Source organism: Oncorhynchus nerka, linkage group LG8 (genome assembly GCF_034236695.1).
Source record: "Oncorhynchus nerka isolate Pitt River linkage group LG8, Oner_Uvic_2.0, whole genome shotgun sequence".
Classification (NCBI taxonomy): domain Eukaryota; kingdom Metazoa; phylum Chordata; class Actinopteri; order Salmoniformes; family Salmonidae; genus Oncorhynchus; species Oncorhynchus nerka.
Genome location: NC_088403.1, coordinates 57,873,267 through 57,890,927, shown reverse-complemented (window position 1 = coordinate 57,890,927; position 17,661 = coordinate 57,873,267). Strand labels below are relative to the sequence as shown.

The 17,661-nt window shown below is 46.6% G+C and overlaps 1 protein-coding gene across 1 annotated transcript; it reads right to left on the bottom strand.

Moving 5' to 3' along the window:
- Positions 1-590: 590 nt before the first annotated feature.
- rab1ba (zRAB1B, member RAS oncogene family a) lies at positions 591-17,266 on the bottom strand. The gene is made up of 6 exons (XM_029667105.2): positions 16,858-17,266; positions 11,542-11,614; positions 11,318-11,413; positions 3,986-4,081; positions 3,627-3,758; positions 591-2,240 (listed from the first exon to the last, which is right to left on the bottom strand). Exons 1-6 carry the CDS (start codon positions 16,869-16,871, stop codon positions 2,046-2,048), a joined length of 606 nt encoding a protein of 201 aa, XP_029522965.1. The 5' UTR covers positions 16,872-17,266; the 3' UTR covers positions 591-2,045.
- Between the last annotated feature and the right edge of the window lie 395 nt (positions 17,267-17,661).

Here is a 17,661-nt window from a genome sequence, read left to right as displayed (position 1 = left end):
TTTCCTGCTAGGTTCCATAGTTCCATAGGAATGCCTGAGAAATCACACACAGCCATGAGAACCATGAGGACAGACTGGGAAGGGAACGACGCAGGGCAGGTTCCTGTAGAAGGGGGACTCAGTCAGGACAGCCAGGCCCATTAACACACATTCTGATCAGCCAAACACACTCCATGTCTTAAGCTGTATAGAGGCTACTGGAACTAGATAGCAGTTGACAATGATGAAGATTGAAGAACACCATTCACGCACTGATCTAGAGAGGGGTAATGAGTTGGCTACGCTTCATAATGGCTACGCTTCCTAATGACCACACTAACTGACATGAAACCATGACAACCATAAAAGAAATGCACGGTGGGACACGTGATGACAAATGGTGGATGGCAACACGGTCTGAGAAGTGGACCATGGCCAAGGCGTAAAGAACCTGTGGTGTGACATGCTACAGAGGTTATGCACGCGGTCCGTATCTTTCAGAGTCCAGTGAGGCACAGTAGCTGTCAGAGACAACTCCCCAACTCCCCCGACCAAACAACATTTCAAGCAATTTTTACAAGCTTTTTCGATTAGAAAAAAACGACAGAAAATACAAATAATAAAATCATTGTAATAACAATAAAATAATATGAACAATAATCTATGAATATGAAGAGAGAATATTGCCAATTTCTTGTTTCATATGTCCTGTTAATTAGTTGAATATCGCTTGCCCAAGCCCCGACATACTCCCACCACTAATCTAGTACTACGTCATGCCCCGTTCTGTGTGTGTGTGTGTGTGTGTACACTGTCTGTTTATGTTGAAGAACCACCTTGGGCATACTGTAATATAGAGTCCTGGCAACTTAAAAGACATACAAACATGATCTCAAATATTTATGCTTGGTCTTTTTTTACATGTGAAATCCTAACAAGAGGAGTGATGTGAGCTAACTAACACCATACAGTCTATTAAAGCACTCAAAAACCAAGAGTCTCTCTCACTACATCCTCCCGTCTGCATGTAGAGGGATGAAGGGAAGGAGTGATTCCAAGTTCAACCAAAAGTTCTCCTGTTCTGTGTCGAATCAACCTAAAGCTCAGGCTCTACGGGGAGTCAGAGCGATCCTTCCCAGCACCCTCTTCTCCACACAGACAAAGTGTATGTCTCTCCCCTCTCTGCTGATGCCTTCCTTCAGAGTCCGGTCTATTTATTCTATTTCTAAGATACCCGTATCCTCATCGATTAATATGATGGATGACTCCGTTGTTAGGACGCTGGTAGTGGTGCAGTCTGCCCCAACGCCAATTCAGTTCATACAATGGATGGATGGATGGGTATAAATAGTGCATTAGTGTTACTATTGCATGTGGAACGTAGACCGTAGGCTAGATTGAAAACGTCACTCACTTGATACCTATAAACAGACTTAAGACGGTGGGTGACACATCGCCATGACTACAAGGCACCCCAGCAGTCTGAGATAAAACAGGTCCAATACATAAATGACAGATTACTGTAGCACTCTAAACTGATTTTGCTATAGGACTTCCATTGGATAGCAATGACAGACATAGCCTAAAGGAAAGAGAACCTCACCTGTGACGACTTCCTATGGGAGAATCACTCCGCCCCCTGTTCTGTCTGTCTGTGTGTGTGTGTGTGTGTGCGTGTGTGTGTGTACACAGGAGAGGGAGAGAGATAAGCGCTCGCCGGAATCTAAAACCTAATCTTCTATCACCCAGTTCTCCTCTAAGTCAATACCAATCTTTTCTCATATCTGTTTACGTTCCTGACTCATCGCTTGGAAAAAAAGAAAAAAAAGTTCTCAACCTAACCCCCACCTAACTTTTCTCTTTACTTTTCTGTGGGGAGATACGGTCTTAAAGTCAGTCCCCAGTTCTCACCCCTCAACTCCTCCCCTCCCTATCCAACCACCCATCCCGCGGCAAGAGTAAGACAACGGGAGATGGGAGGGAGGCTGAGGGATTAAGAGGTGGAGGAAGTGAAGCCCAGAGCAGGGAGGGTGAAGAAGAGGAGAGCATCCAGAACAGAGTCCAGTTTAACAGCACCCCCCTCCAGACTGCCTGACAGGGGTGCTGTCTATCTTCAGGTTGGGCTTGTCCCCTCCAGCTGTGGCCCCGGGGCCCATCCTCTTCTTGATCTCAGCAGCCATGGTCATGAAGGCCTGCTCCACATTGGTGGCGTTCTTGGCACTCGTTTCCAGGAAGGGGATGGCCAGGGAGTCAGCAAATTCCTGCAGGCGGCAAATAGGGACAGAATAGATAGGGGTCAAACGTATGTATTTTATGTGTGTGTGTGTGTATGTAACCTCTGCAAAAAAAGAAACGTCCTCGCACAGTCAACTGCGTTTATTTCCAGCGAACTTAACATGTGTAAATATGTGTATGAACATAACAAGATTCAACAACTGAGACATAAACTGAACAACTTCCACAGACATGTGACTAACAGAATTTGAATAATGTGTCCCTGAATAAAGGGGGGTCAAAAATCTAAAGTAACAGTGTGGCCACCAGCTGCATTAAGTAATGCAGTACATCTCATCATGGACTGCACTAGATGTGCCAGTTCTTGCTGTGAGATGTTACCCCACTCTTCCAACAAGGCACCTGCAAGTCCCCAGACATTTTTGGGGGGGAATGGTCCTATCCCTCACCCTCCGATCCAACAGGTCCCAGACGTGCTCAATGGGATTGAGCTCCGGGCTCTTTGCTGGCCATGGCAGAACACTGACATTCCTGTCTTGCAGGAAATCATGCACAGAATGAGCAGTATGGCTGGTGGCATTGTCATGCTGGAGGGTCATGTCAGGATGAGCCTGCAGGAAGGGTACCACATGAGGGAGGAGGATGTCTTCCCTGTAATGCACAGAGTCGAGATTGCCTGCAATGAAAACAAGCTCAGTCCGATGATGCTGTGACACATCGCCCCAGACCATGATGGACCCTCCACCTCCAAATCGATCCCTCTCCAGAGTACAGGCCTCGGTGTAACGCTCATTCCTTCTACGATAAACGCAAATTCGACCATCACCCCTGGTGAGACAAAACCGTGACTCATCAGTGACGAGCACCTTTTGCCAGTCCTGTCTGGTCCTGCGACGGTGGGTTTATGCCCATAGGCAACGTTGTTGTCGGTGATGTCTGGTGAGGACCTGCCTTTACAACAGGCCTACAAGCCCTCAGTCCAGCCTCTCTCAGCCTGTTGTATTGTTCATTAAAAAGCTGTATAACGGTTCAAAAATGTTGGTATTGTATGCGTTAAATTGTCAAAAAGTACTGGCAGTATGGTGCGTAATTTTGTCTGTGAGTTTAATATACACTAGTGGTGGGGAAATTATTTATACAGTTGCATATCACAATATTATATCTATACTTTTGACTTCAAAGTATCTTTTTTTTTTATCTGACCAATGAAAAAAAAAATGTTAAAAGATCTAATATTATGCATTCGATCCCCTCAGGTATTACCACATTAATTATGATATAGATTTAGAGAGATATTGAGTGCTCAAAACAAAGAAATTCAATCATTGATTTGTGTAGCCTGAAATCTCCTAAACACTACTCATTGGGAGTGCATTTCATCTGGGATTGCAGGTGTTGTATGGTAGCTGTACCTTGGCTGTTGTGTAGTCCACTACTTTCTTGGTGGTGAGGTCACACTTGTTCCCCACCAGCAGCTTGTTGACGTTCTCGCTGGCGTAGCGATCGATCTCCTGCAGCCACTGCTTCACATTGTTGTACGACTCCTACAGAGCAGGACGGAGATACACAAGACAGAGTGTGAGATTAGTGACAGTGAATGGCTGCCTATCCTACAGGCATGTGAGAAACAGGTAGAGGGCTAATATGTCCATGCAAAAGACAACATTTTAGTATGTCAAAAGGACTTGGGAAGTACAGCATTTGATTAAGAATAGTTCAAACCCAGTAGGACTAGGTCTTACCACAGATCGCCTCCGAACTAATGACCCACCTGATCTGTGACATCATAGACCACGATGATGCCGTGGGCGCCTCTGTAGTAGCTGGAGGTGATGGTGCGGAACCTCTCCTGACCAGCAGTGTCCCACTGAGAGAGGGAGGGAGTGGAGAATGACAAAAGTGACATGGAGGGGAGAGAGAGAGTTGTTTAATGCCAACAAACAAAACAGACCAGGTTCATTTAAATGACTAAAAAACACACACTTGCCTGTCGTCACCCAAGTTCACATCATTCCTGTCCTGAAAGAATCTGGATTAGCACTAGGTATGTATGGTCAATAGAAAATCACACGAACATCTATAGTTCCCCTCCTTGGATCTAAAGAGGCATGTTGGGAACAGAACGGGGTCCCTGTTGTTTAGCCTTAGGGCGAGTCGTTAAACTACAGAGCAAACACAGGAGGTAAAGCTAAGCAACTAGGTTACTGAACCGTTTATCAAATCTAGTCAAGCCTTTAGAACATCAGGAAATGGTGTTGGAATAAAGGCGCGGGGAGTGGGCAGTGGTGGTGGGAGTGGGCAGTGGTGGTGGTGTTGGGAGTGGTGGTGGTGTTGGGAGTGGTGGTGGTGTTGGGAGTGGGGAGTGGTGGTGGTGTTGGGAGTGGTGGTGGTGTTGGGAGTGGGCAGTGGTGTTGGGAGTGGGCAGTGGTGTTGGGAGTGGGCAGTGGTGGTGGGAGTGGGCAGTGGTGGTGGGAGTGGGCAGTGGTGGTGGGAGTGGGCAGTGGTGGTGGTGTTGGGAGTGGGCAGTGGTGGTGGTGTTGGGAGTGGGCGGTGGTGGTGTTGGGAGTGGTGGTGGTGGTGTTGGGAGTGGTGGTGGTGGTGGGAGTTGGCAGTGGTGGTGGGAGTTGGCAGTGGTGGTGGGAGTTGGCAGTGGTGGTGGGAGTTGGCAGTGGTGGTGGGAGTTGGCAGTGGTGGTGGTGGTGGGAGTTGGCAGTGGTGGTGGTGTTGGGAGTGGTGGTGGGAGTGGGCAGTGGTGGGAGTGGGCAGTGGTGGTGGTGTTGGGAGTGGGCAGTGGTGGTGGTGTTGGGAGTGGGCAGTGGTGGTGGTGTTGGGAGTGGGCAGTGGTGGTGGTATTGGGAGTGGGCAGTGGTGGTGGTATTGAGAGTGGGCAGTGGTGGTGGTATTGGGAGTGGGCAGTGGTGGTAGGAGTGGACGGTGGTGGTGGTGGTGTTGGGAGTGGGCGGTGGTGGTGGTATTGGGAGTGGGCGGTGGTGGTGGTATTGGGAGTGGACGGTGGTGGTGGTATTGGGAGTGGACGGTGGTGGTGTTGGTATTGGGAGTGGACGGTGGTGGTGTTGGTATTGGGAGTGGGCGGTGGTGGTGTTGGGAGTGGACGGTGGTGGTGGTGGTAGGAGTGGGCGGTGGTGGTGGTGGTGTTGGGAGTGGGCGGAGGTGGTGGTGGTGTTGGGAGTGGGCGGTGGTGGTGGTGGGAGTGGGCGGAGGTGGTGGTGTTGGGAGTGGGCGGTGGTGGTGGTGATATTGGGAGTGGACGGTGGTGGTAGGAGTGGGCGGTGGTGGTGGTGGTAGGAGTGGGCGGTGGTGGTGGTGGTGTTGGGAGTGGGCGGAGGTGGTGGTGTTGGGAGTGGGCGGTGGTGGTGGTGGTGTTGGGAGTGGGCGGTGGTGGTGTTGGGAGTGGGCGGTGGTGGTGGTGGTGGTGTTTGGAGTGGGCGGTGGTGGTGGGAGTGGGCGGTGGTGGTGGTGGTGGTGTTTGGAGTGGGCGGTGGTGGTGGGAGTGGGCGGTGGTGGTGTTGGGAGTGGGCGGTGGTGGTGGTGGTGTTGGGAGTGGACGGTGGTGGTGGTATTGGGAGTGGACGGTGGTGGTGTTGGTATTGGGAGTGGACGGTGGTGGTGTTGGTATTGGGAGTGGACGGTGGTGGTGTTGGTATTGGGAGTGGGCGGTGGTGGTGTTGGTATTGGGAGTGGGCGGTGGTGGTGTTGGTGTTGGGAGTGGACGGTGGTGGTGGTGTTGGGAGTGGGCAGTGGTGGTGGTGTTGGGAGTGGGCAGTGGTGGTGGTATTGGGAGTGGGCAGTGGTGGTGGTATTGGGAGTGGGCAGTGGTGGTAGGAGTGGACGGTGGTGGTGGTGGTGTTGGGAGTGGGCGGTGGTGGTGGTATTGGGCGGTGGTGGTGGTATTGGGAGTGGACGGTGGTGGTGGTATTGGGAGTGGACGGTGGTGGTGTTGGTATTGGGAGTGGACGGTGGTGGTGTTGGTATTGGGAGTGGGCGGTGGTGGTGTTGGTGTTGGGAGTGGACGGTGGTGGTGGTGGTAGGAGTGGGCGGTGGTGGTGGTGGTGTTGGGAGTGGGCGGAGGTGGTGGTGGTGTTGGGAGTGGGCGGTGGTGGTGGTGGGGTGGGCGGAGGTGGTGGTGTTGGGAGTGGGCGGTGGTGGTGGTGGTATTGGGAGTGGACGGTGGTGGTGGTGGTAGGAGTGGGCGGTGGTGGTGGTGGTAGGAGTGGGCGGTGGTGGTGGTGGTGTTGGGAGTGGGCGGAGGTGGTGGTGTTGGGAGTGGGCGGTGGTGGTGGTGGTGTTGGGAGTGGGCGGTGGTGGTGGTGGTGGTGTTTGGAGTGGGCGGTGGTGGTGTTGGGAGTGGGCGGTGGTGGTGGTGGTGTTGGGAGTGGACGGTGGTGGTGGTATTGGGAGTGGACGGTGGTGGTGTTGGTATTGGGAGTGGACGGTGGTGGTGTTGGTATTGGGAGTGGACGGTGGTGGTGTTGGTATTGGGAGTGGACGGTGGTGGTGTTGGTATTGGGAGTGGGCGGTGGTGGTGTTGGTGTTGGGAGTGGACGGTGGTGGTGGTGGTAGGAGTGGGCGGTGGTGGTGGTGGTGTTGGGAGTGGGCGGAGGTGGTGGTGGTGTTGGGAGTGGGCGGTGGTGGTGGTGGGAGTGGGCGGAGGTGGTGGTGTTGGGAGTGGGCGGTGGTGGTGGTGGTATTGGGAGTGGACGGTGGTGGTGGTGGTAGGAGTGGGCGGTGGTGGTGGTGGTAGGAGTGGGCGGTGGTGGTAGTGGTGTTGGGAGTGGGCGGAGGTGGTGGTGTTGGGAGTGGGCGGTGGTGGTGGTGGTGTTGGGAGTGGGCGGTGGTGGTGTTGGGAGTGGGCGGTGGTGGTGGTGTTTGGAGTGGGCGGTGGTGGTGGTGGTGGGAGTGGGCGGTGGTGGTGTTGGGAGTGGGCGGTGGTGGTGGTGGTGTTGGGAGTGGGCGGTGGTGGTGGTGGTGGTGTTTGGAGTGGGCGGTGGTGGTGGGAGTGGGCGGTGGTGGTGGGAGTGGGCGGTGGTGGTGTTGGGAGTGGGCGGTGGTGGTGGTGGTGTTGGGAGTGGGCGGTGGTGGTGTTTTAATAAAATCAACGATATATGCATTGAGCTTGTCTGATGCTTTAAGCTCACTGTTTGATGAAATAAGACAAATTACTCAAGAGGGAGCCAGAGATACAGATAACCAGAAGGAAAACAAACCTAACCCGTCCCGACCATCCTCTTCGCGCTCCTACTGGCTTTCCCAGATTCTGTCGTTACTCTCCGGAAATCTCATGTGGAACGTCCATTTATCTTACCATTTCTACCAATCTGCACGCCAGTTATGGTTTTCATATGCATATAGTTTCATTTAATTTATAATGTCTTCATATCTCAAAATCATTGTCATGTGGTTAATCAAAATTCTATCCAAACCTAAATGAAAATGATAAACATAAGTTACTTCTATTGCCAAATATGTAACACTATCCTATGAAGCAAACAAATAAACCCATTGCAGGTAGAAAATATCCTGATTAAAATAAATATTATATAAATCACATTGGCTAAAAATGGCCTGTCTGCAATGAACTTAAAACATTGTATAAACTATAAACTTGGGTCAGAACGGAAGCTCCTTGCATCATTGTCTAAAATATTCTGGGCCTTTACTGTGCCAGTGAGCTCGGGACAGACACACAGCTGTAGGCTACTTCGCACCTCTGATTCAGAGGGGTTAAATGTGGAAGACACATTTCAGTTGAACAACTGACTAGGTATCCCCCTTTCCCTTATTTGCGCTTGGGATAAGAAGTAATCACGCAGGCCTATTTAATGAGGAACTATTGTAATTCTCAATGGATGTTAAAAACAGACTGTGTTTTGCTTGCTGTTAGAGGTGAAGAAAACATTACTTCGAGAAGCTCCACAGGTCATTAGCGGTGGTGCATTAAGCCAATCAGAAATACTATCAGATCCACAAATGGGCACATTTATATGCCTACATTTGCGAGCACGGTAGCCTATTGGCCAGCTTCTATGCGTAATCAGGAGCGCATCCTTACTCAACGTGGACAGGAGCGCTCCAAACAACAGACAATGACTACATTGACAAAATTCGTAAATGGAATGAAATAATCCAAAAAACAAGTTTCTCACAAATGTAGCAAAGGTTGTGCGCTCTGTAAATAACATGTCCACTCCTCAATGAGAATGGTAAAAGACTAGAATAATAATATATCGAACGCATTAACAGACATTACCGTAACCAAACAAACATTGTAGATTAGAAATGAAAGGAATTAACAGTAAATGTACTACTGGTGATACTGTATGTAATGGGGAATTGATAGATACTAGCAATTAAACGCAAACGATTCACACAATGAAGTTAAGAAACAATGAATGTGCACAAATTTGCGGGAGAGAGTGCATTCTGGAGAGATGTGCATAGCGCAGCCACACTCCCCTTCTTGAACTGTGCCTCCGCAGTGGATTAGTTCACTGAGATGGGTGCAAATAAGACAGGTGTCTCGTGTGCCATAACAAAATATATACATTTGCTGCTGCTCGACACAACAAAAAATCTTGGACCAGACGAATAATTGGGGTCAGTGGTGGTAGTCACACTGTTGGTAGTGGTGGTGCGGTGATGTTGGTAGTGGTGGTAGTCACACTGTTGGTAGTGGTGGTGCGGTGATGTTGGTAGTGGTGGTGCGGTGATGTTGGTAGTGGTGGTGCGGTGATGTTGGTAGCGGTGGTGCGGTGATGTTGGTAGCGGTGGTGCGGTGATGTTGGTAGCGGTGGTGCGGTGATGTTGGTAGTGGAGGTGCGGTGATGTTGGTAGTAGAGGTGCGGTGATGTTTGTAGTGGTGGTGCGGTGATGTGATGTTGGTAGTGGTGGTGCGGTGATGTTGGTAGTGGTGGTGCGGTGATGTTGGTAGTGGTGGTGCGGTGATGTTGGTAGTGGTGGTGCGGTGATGTTGGTAGTGGTGGTGCGGTGATGTTGGTAGTGGAGGTGCGATGATGTTGGTAGTAGAGGTGCGGTGATGTTTGTAGTGGTGGTGCGGTGATGTGATGTTGGTAGTGGTGGTGCGGTGATGTTGGTAGTGGTGGTGCGGTGATGTTGGTAGTGGTGGTGCGGTGATGTTGGTAGTGGTGGTGCGGTGATGTTGGTAGTGGTGGTGCGGTGATGTTGGTAGTAGAGGTGCGGTGATGTTTGTAGTGGTGGTGCGGTGATGTTGGTAGTGGAGGTGCGATGATGTTGGTAGTAGAGGTGCGGTGATGTTTGTAGTGGTGGTGCGGTGATGTGATGTTGGTAGTGGTGGTGCGGTGATGTTGGTAGTAGAGGTCGACCGATTAATCAAGTTGTTTTCATAACAATCGGAAATCTGTATTTTTGGGTGCAGATTTTTTTAATACCTTTATTTAATTAGGCAAGTCAGTTAAGAACACATTCTTATTTTCAATGACAGCCTAGGAACGGTGGGTTAACTGCCTTGTTCAGGGGCAGAACGACAGATTTTCACCTTGTCAGTTCGGGGGATCTAATCTTGCAACCTTGCAGTTAACTAGTCCAACACTCTAACCACCTGCCTCTCATTGCACTCCATGAGGAGCCTGCCTGTTACATGAATGCAGTAGAAGCCAAGGTAAGTTGCTAGCTAGCATTAAACTTATCTTATAAAAAACAATCAATCAATCATAATCACTAGTTATAACTACACATGCTTGATGATATTACTAGTTTATCTAGCGTGTCCTGCGTTGCATATAATCGATGCAACGCTGGGGGATGATTTAACAAAAGCACATTTGCGAAAAAAGCACAATCGTTGGACGACTGTACCTAACCATAAATACCAATGCCTTTCTTAAAATCAATACACAGTATATATTTTTAAACCTGCATATTTAGCTAGAATAAATCCAGGTTAGCAGGCAATATTAACCAGGTGAAATTGTGTCACTTCTCTTGCGTTCATTGCACGCAGAGTCAGTGTATATGCAACAGTTTGGGCGGCCTGGCTTATTGCGAAATCATTTGCCAAAATGTTACATAATTATGACATACATTGAAGGTTGTGCAATGTAACAAGAATATTTAGACTTAGGGATGCCACCCGTTAGATAATATACCGAACGGTTCCGTATTTCACTGAAATAATTAACGTTTTGTTTTCGAAATGGTAGTTTCCGGATTCGACCATATTAATGACCAAAGGCTCGTATTTGTGTGTGTTAAGTTATAATTAAGTCTATGATTTGATAGAGCAGACTGAGCGATGGTAGGCACCAGCAGGCTCGTAAGCATGATTTCAAACAGCACTTTCGTGCGTTTTTCCAGCAGCTCTTCGCATGCACAGAGCTGTTTATGACTTAAAGCCTATCAGCCTAATGGCTGGTGTAACCGATGTGAAATGGCTAGCTAGTTAGCTGGGTGCGCGCTAATAGCATTTCAAACGTCACTCGCTCTGAGGAGTAGTTATTCCCCTTGCTCTGCAAGGGCCGCGGCTTTTGTGGAGCGATGGGTAACGCTGCTTCGAGTGTGGCTGTTGTCGATATGTTCCTGGTTCGAGGCGAGGGACGGAAGCTATACTGTTACACTGGCAATACTATAGTGCCCATAAGAACATGCAATAGTCAAAAGGTATATGAAATACAAATGGTATAGAGAGAAATAGTCCTATAAATACTATATTAACTACAACCTAAAAACCTCTTACCTTGGAATATTGAAGTCTCATGTTAAAAAGGAACCACCAAATTTCATATGTTCTCATGTTCTGAGCAAGGAACTCAAACGTTAGCTTTTTTACATGGCACATATTGCACTTTTACTTCTCCAACACTTTGTTTTTGCATTATTTAAACCAAATTTAACATGTTTCATTATTTTTTTGAGGCTAAATGGATTTTTATTGATGTATTATATGAAGTTAAAATAAGTGTTCATTCCGTATTGTTGTAATTGTCATTATTACAAATAAATGAATTTTAAAAAATGTCAGATTAATCGGTATCTGCATTTTTTGGTCCTCCAATCATAAATCGGTCGACCGTGGTAGTGGTAGAGGTGGTCATTGTGTCAGACTCACAATCTGTAGTTTGATGGTCTTGCCGTCCAGCTCGATGGTGCGGATCTTGAAGTCTACACCGATGGTGCTGATGTAGCTCTCCGTGTAGGTGTCATCCTGGAGGCAGGGAAGAGAGAACAGTTAGACAGATCCAGGAAACTGCACTTTTGACAGAAGGCACCAGAACGAACGCCACTTACTAAATAGCTGTGTACAGTAATAGTATATACAGTGAGTAGACTTACAGCAAAGCGGAGCAGAAGACAGGACTTTCCCACACCGGAGTCACCAATAAGGAGGAGCTTGAACAGGTAGTCACTGAAATGAAAGCATCCAGCATTAGACCAAAGACTAGACATTATAAATGACTTAAATGTAAATGTAAATTATAAACACTGTTGCTACTTGACTCTAGTAATAAGCCCTACTACTGATGTCAAGTTGCATCAATTTATTCTATTTAGGATTAGTGTTGTCACGGTACCAAAGTTTTACTAAGGATATGATAGAGTAGTATCGCAATACCACGGGAAGAAACATTTTTATAATCAGTGGCCGAGTGTCCTGTTCGCCCCGTCCCTCGGGCGGTCGTTTCCGTTTTACGCATGTGCTACGCAAAAACCTGTCACTGAAATTCACACTTCTCACTCAATACAAAACATTGAATTTAACTTCACACCGTTCAGTGTATAATAATATACGGCATAGAATGGCTGATTTGCTCATATTTGCAAAGGCATATCTGTGATTTGGCTGGAGGAATGGGAGGAAGGAATATATACTCAACAAAAATATAATCACAACATGTAAAGTGTTTCATGTTTATCCATCTACCTGACAGGTGTGGCATATCAAGAAGCTGATTAAACAGCGTGATCATTACACAGGTGCACCTTGTGCTGGAGGCAATAAAAGGCAACTAGAATGTGCAGTTGTGTCACACAACACCACAGATGTGAGAAGCGTGCAAATGGCATGCTGACTGCAGGCATGTCCAACAGAGCTGTTGCCAGAGAATTGAATGCTCATTTCTCTACCATAATCCGCCTCCAACATCATTTTAGAGAATTAGGCAGTACATCCAACTGGCCTCACAACCACATGTGATCAAGCCAGACCAGGACCTCCACATCTGGCTTCTTCACCTGTGGGATCGTCTGAGGAGGGGGGTTGCTGAGAAGTATTTTTTTCTGTAATAAAGCCCTTTTGTGGGGAAAAACTCATTCTGATTAGCTGGGCCTGGCTTCCAAATGGGTGGGCCTATGCCCTCACATGGCCACTGCCCAGTAATGTGAAATCCATAGATTAGGGCCTAATTTATTTATTTCAATTGACTGATTTCCTTCTATGTACTATAACTAAGTAAAATCTTTGAAATTGTTGCGTTTATATTTTCATTCAGTATACATGCATAATGATCTACATGTTATTGTAGCAGTAAGGGGAAAACAACAAGAAACCTGCTTTACCCTTCAGTTAACAGACACACACACTTTCCCTCCGTTCCGCACACCCTCCCTGGTCTCTCTCTCCAACAAATACACACACACTGCTACCAACTTTTAAGACGTTAGGAACCAAACAGAATTTAAAGAGCACTTGTAAGAAATAGATTTTTGAAATAGTTATTAGGCCTATATGAATCCTACTTTTTGAAATACATCTCAAGAGAGCAGAGCCTTGTCCTTTTTTCCTGGGCCAATCAAATGTGCCTAGACCTACTGTCAGCTAGCTAGGTAACATGACTGAACAACGTTGTTTGTGAAATTATATCAAATGTGTGCTAATCCCAATAGGTAATATGGATCATATTTGAACCGTTTTAGGCTAGAGACAAGACCTCTGGTAATATGGGTCATATTGGAACCGTTTTAGGCTAGAGACAAGACCTCTGGTAATATGGGTCATATTGGAACCGTTTTAGGCTAGAGACAAGACCTCTGGTAATATGGATCATATTTGAACCGTTTAGGCTAGAGACAAGACCTCTGGTAATATGGGTCATATTTGAACCGTTTTAGGCTAGAGACAAGACCTCTGGTAATATGGATCATATTTGAACCGTTTTAGGCTAGAGACAAGACCTCTGGTAATATGGGTCATATTGGAACCGTTTTAGGCTAGAGACAAGACCTCTGGTAATATGGGTCATATTGGAACCGTTTTAGGCTAGAGACAAGACCTCTGGTAATATGGATCATATTTGAACCGTTTAGGCTAGAGACAAGACCTCTGGTAATATGGGTCATATTTGAACCGTTTTAGGCTAGAGACAAGACCTCTGGTAATATGGGTCATATTTGAACCGTTTAGGCTAGAGACAAGACCTCTGGTAATATGGGTCATATTTGAACCGTTTTAGGCTAGAGACAAGACCTCTGGTAATATGGGTCATATTTGAACCGTTTTAGGCTAGAGACAAGACCTCTGGTAATATGGGTCATATTTGAACCGTTTTAGGCTAGAGACAAGACCTCTGGTAATATGGGTCATATTTGAACCGTTTTAGGCTAGAGACAAGACCTCTGGTAATATGGGTCATATTGGAACCGTTTTAGGCTAGAGACAAGACCTCTGGTAATATGGATCATATTTGAACCGTTTTAGGCTAGAGACAAGACCTCTGGTAATATGGGTCATATTGGAACCGTTTAGGCTAGAGACAAGACCTCTGGTAATATGGGTCATATTTGAACCGTTTTAGGCTAGAGACAAGACCTCTGGTAATATGGGTCATATTTGAACCGTTTTAGGCTAGAGACAAGACCTCTGGTAATATGGGTCATATTGGAACCGTTTAGGCTAGAGACAAGACCTCTGGTAATATGGGTCATATTGGAACCGTTTTAGGCTAGAGACAAGACCTCTGGTAATATGGGTCATATTTGAACCGTTTTAGGCTAGAGACAAGACCTCTGGTAATATGGGTCATATTGGAACCGTTTAGGCTAGAGACAAGACCTCTGGTAATATGGGTCATATTTGAACCGTTTTAGGCTAGAGACAAGACCTCTGGTAATATGGGTCATATTTGAACCGTTTTAGGCTAGACACAAGACCTCTGGTAATATGGGTCATATTTGAACCATTTAGGCTAGAGACAAGACCTCTGGTAATATGGGTCATATTTGAACCGTTTTAGGCTAGAGACAAGACCTCTGGTAATATGGGTCATATTTGAACCGTTTTAGGCTAGAGACAAACCGTTTTCTTTTCTGTAAAGGTGCCTGTCGCGAACGGTGCTCCAGTTTCCCTCTCTGACACTCAGAGGCGGCATGACAGTGAACTTGCAAAGTCTACACAGGCTGGTGGGTGCTCTTGGTTATAACAGGCGATGAAATTATACAATGTATCAACATGACACACTCTGCACGCTGCTCCAATGTAACAAATGTACAACTGTTTTTTTTTTAATTGTTTTTTTAACCCTTTTTTCTCCTCAATTTCGTGGTATCTTGTCTCATCGCTACAACTCCCGTACGGGCTCGGGAGAGACGAAGGTTGAAAGTCATGCGTCCTCCGATACACAACCCAACCGCTAGGCCAATTGTGCGTCGCCCCACGGACCTCCCGGTCGCGGCCGGGAGGCCCCCAAATGTACAACTTTAACAGAAGACTCATCGGGGTCTGCATCCCTGCTCACCATCATGGCTTAATTATATTTTAAAAACGGATGGAAAAATAGATGCGCATGAAGAGAGGATGGGGAGAAGGAGGTGAGTGAGGGCTGGCAGAGGATGTAGCTCGATGATTACAGCTGCCACACGTGATATATGCATGAAAGTGAAATGGATATTATTGGACTTGCGCATACAAGGAGACTAACGGCTTTTTCTTAAATTCAACTGAATTTATCACCAAAAGGACTTTATAAACATCTTACAACCGGCGCCAGCAGGTTCTTTCGATCGGTAAGGGCTGAAAAATGTGGTAGTATCATTTGAAACGGTATTCTAAAATGTTGGTATCATAAGTTGAATTATGTTTTGGTACCGTGATATTGCGGTGGTACTAGTATACCTTGCAACAATACTTAGGATAGCTTAGGATAGGCTTAAGCACAATATAGAGAAAGTGTGGAGAAAGACTGCCGAGGCAAGAAATTATCACATCATGGTGATACCAATATTAATTTGTGTTCAAGCAACTACTTCTACATAGGGCATTTAGCTGTGCTTCTGGCTGTACACAGAACTAAATGTTTAATATTATGCTGAGCAACTATCATCATTACTGCCATTACTGCTGTTACACACGGTATGTACTCCCAAATCCCCCTTCGGCCAAGTATGGCTAGCTGCAGTCCAATATGGCGACCGGAGTATGGGCGAGTGGGTGTACGGAAAGGAGTGGGCGTATGGAAAACGAATCAGCAGTCACTCAATTAGCCCGTGTCAGCTAACATTTTATAGATTGGTAAATTAGTCTAGCGGCCAACTATCTAAACCAATTGATCATCAGTTATATTAAAAACTGCAAACATCTGCCTCCAACCTATGGAAAAATGTGTAGAACTGCAGGAAATGAACTTTAAAACGTAAATGTTCTCTTCACTGTCAAGAGGGGGGCTGCTAAAATGTTTTGCCTGCAAGGTGGGGGGTATCAATGTGGGTATGAAGACCCATGAGCCACTGGCCCCTCATGATGATTCCGTTTTTTTGTGGCCCCCACCCCCATCAAAATTGCCCAATCCCTGGTCTAATCTATGGCAGAGCGTCTTTGACACACCCACACTCTGGTCTCCTTACGAGGCTCCTTCTCCCTTCAGCACATCCGATAAAAAAAAGATCACTCATTACTGCCGCGCACAGGTCGACTGATCCAGCAGCACTACAGTATCGCGAAAGAATATTACTTGTATTTAGACCTTTTTTTTTAAGTACATAACGTTGGTAACGGCAGTAATGACGATAGTTCGGCGAAATTGCATATTCTGGTGAGTACCGAAAGGAATTGACAAAACGTTTGCACAGCTGGTCAATGGGACTTTGAATTGAAGGATCCTGTGCGTCAGAGCAGATCTCGTCTCCTCAAGCCCATATACTCTGGCTCAGTAGCACCTAAGTTTTGGCCCGAACATTAACATAGTTATTATTAGCTAGTTAGCTACATTACGTTGCAGCTAGAGACAAAGAACCTTCGCCCAACTGTGAGTTTCTGACAAAGCGATCTCAGATCTCACCTGCTACTGTAACTACTGCACCGGGGTGACGTTTAAGCACAACGTCCTAATTCTCCGGTCGCCACCGCACCGAGCATTTCAGGGCCACACACAAGTGACAGATGTTTGAGGGACAAGAAAACTAGCTGTATTTATTGACAATGCGTAACGTTATATCAATGACGTGATGCCTAGCTAGCTATGTGTATGTAAAACATTATGCTAGCTAGCGTTGGTTGGCACGGGAAAGAGATCAGCTGACGCTAGCTAGCTGAATAGCTACATACCGCTTGAAACTCATGTTATGGAACTGACCGCACCAAACAATAGCTTGTTTGATAATTCATGTACCATTACAGTAAAATATATTAGTGGTTCTCGGGGCGGCGGGTCTACTCACTATTCTGGATTCATGATTTGACTGATGTTCGGGATGTGTTTTTCTTTCGGCGATTTGACTGTTCCTTCCTCCTCTCACTCACAAGCAAAATATGACTTGTAGGTCTGGATATCCGAAGCACTTCAATGTCTTTTTTTTACCTAACCTTGTACTTCTTGGGTGTCTAATCGGCTATATAACGTTTAAAGACATTCCTATTTTCTTCTGATTTGACAGGTTTATTTGATCCTTTTGATTTCTTTCTGTGTCCGCTCCTCGCTAGAAGTACAAGATGGCTGCGCAGGTGCGGCAGTGACATCAAATGATGTGGCACTACAGACAAATCTTGAAAGGGTCTGATGATGGGAGTTGTAGTTCAAAGTCTACTTCCGCGTTCAAATCTCCGACTTTAGTGCGACCAAGACAACTAGGAACTCGGAAATCTCCGACTTTAGTGCGATCAAGACAACTAGGAACTCGGAAATCTCCGACTTTAGTGCGATCAAGACAACAGGGAACTCGAAAAAAATTGTTTTGCTCCCAACTCAGTATTCCAAGTCGGGAACTCGGACCTTTTTTTTTTGCTCCGACTTTCCGACCTAAAGATCACTGACGTCATGATTTGACCTCGTTTCTATTCGAGTTCCCAGTTGTCATGAATACGCCATACCTGGACATGGTGACACCGCAGACTTTCTAAGCGAAACAGACCAAACAGACTGGCCGGGGTTTGAGAAGACAATGAGAAAATTGAAAAATTATTCCTTTGTTACTTTTTCGAAATCTAAAGGCACAACCTAGATCAGAGCCAATGTATCAAGTAGT

Bases quoted from the DNA above. Each gene is read 5' to 3' on its own strand.
- rab1ba (XM_029667105.2), bottom strand. The intron at 4,082-11,317 runs GTGAGTCTGACA...TCCCTCTCTCAG, and splicing joins AGACCATCAAACTACAGATT to TGGGACACTGCTGGTCAGGA. The intron at 2,241-3,626 runs GTACAGCTACCA...TGCCGCCTGCAG, and splicing joins TGGACTACACAACAGCCAAG to GAATTTGCTGACTCCCTGGC.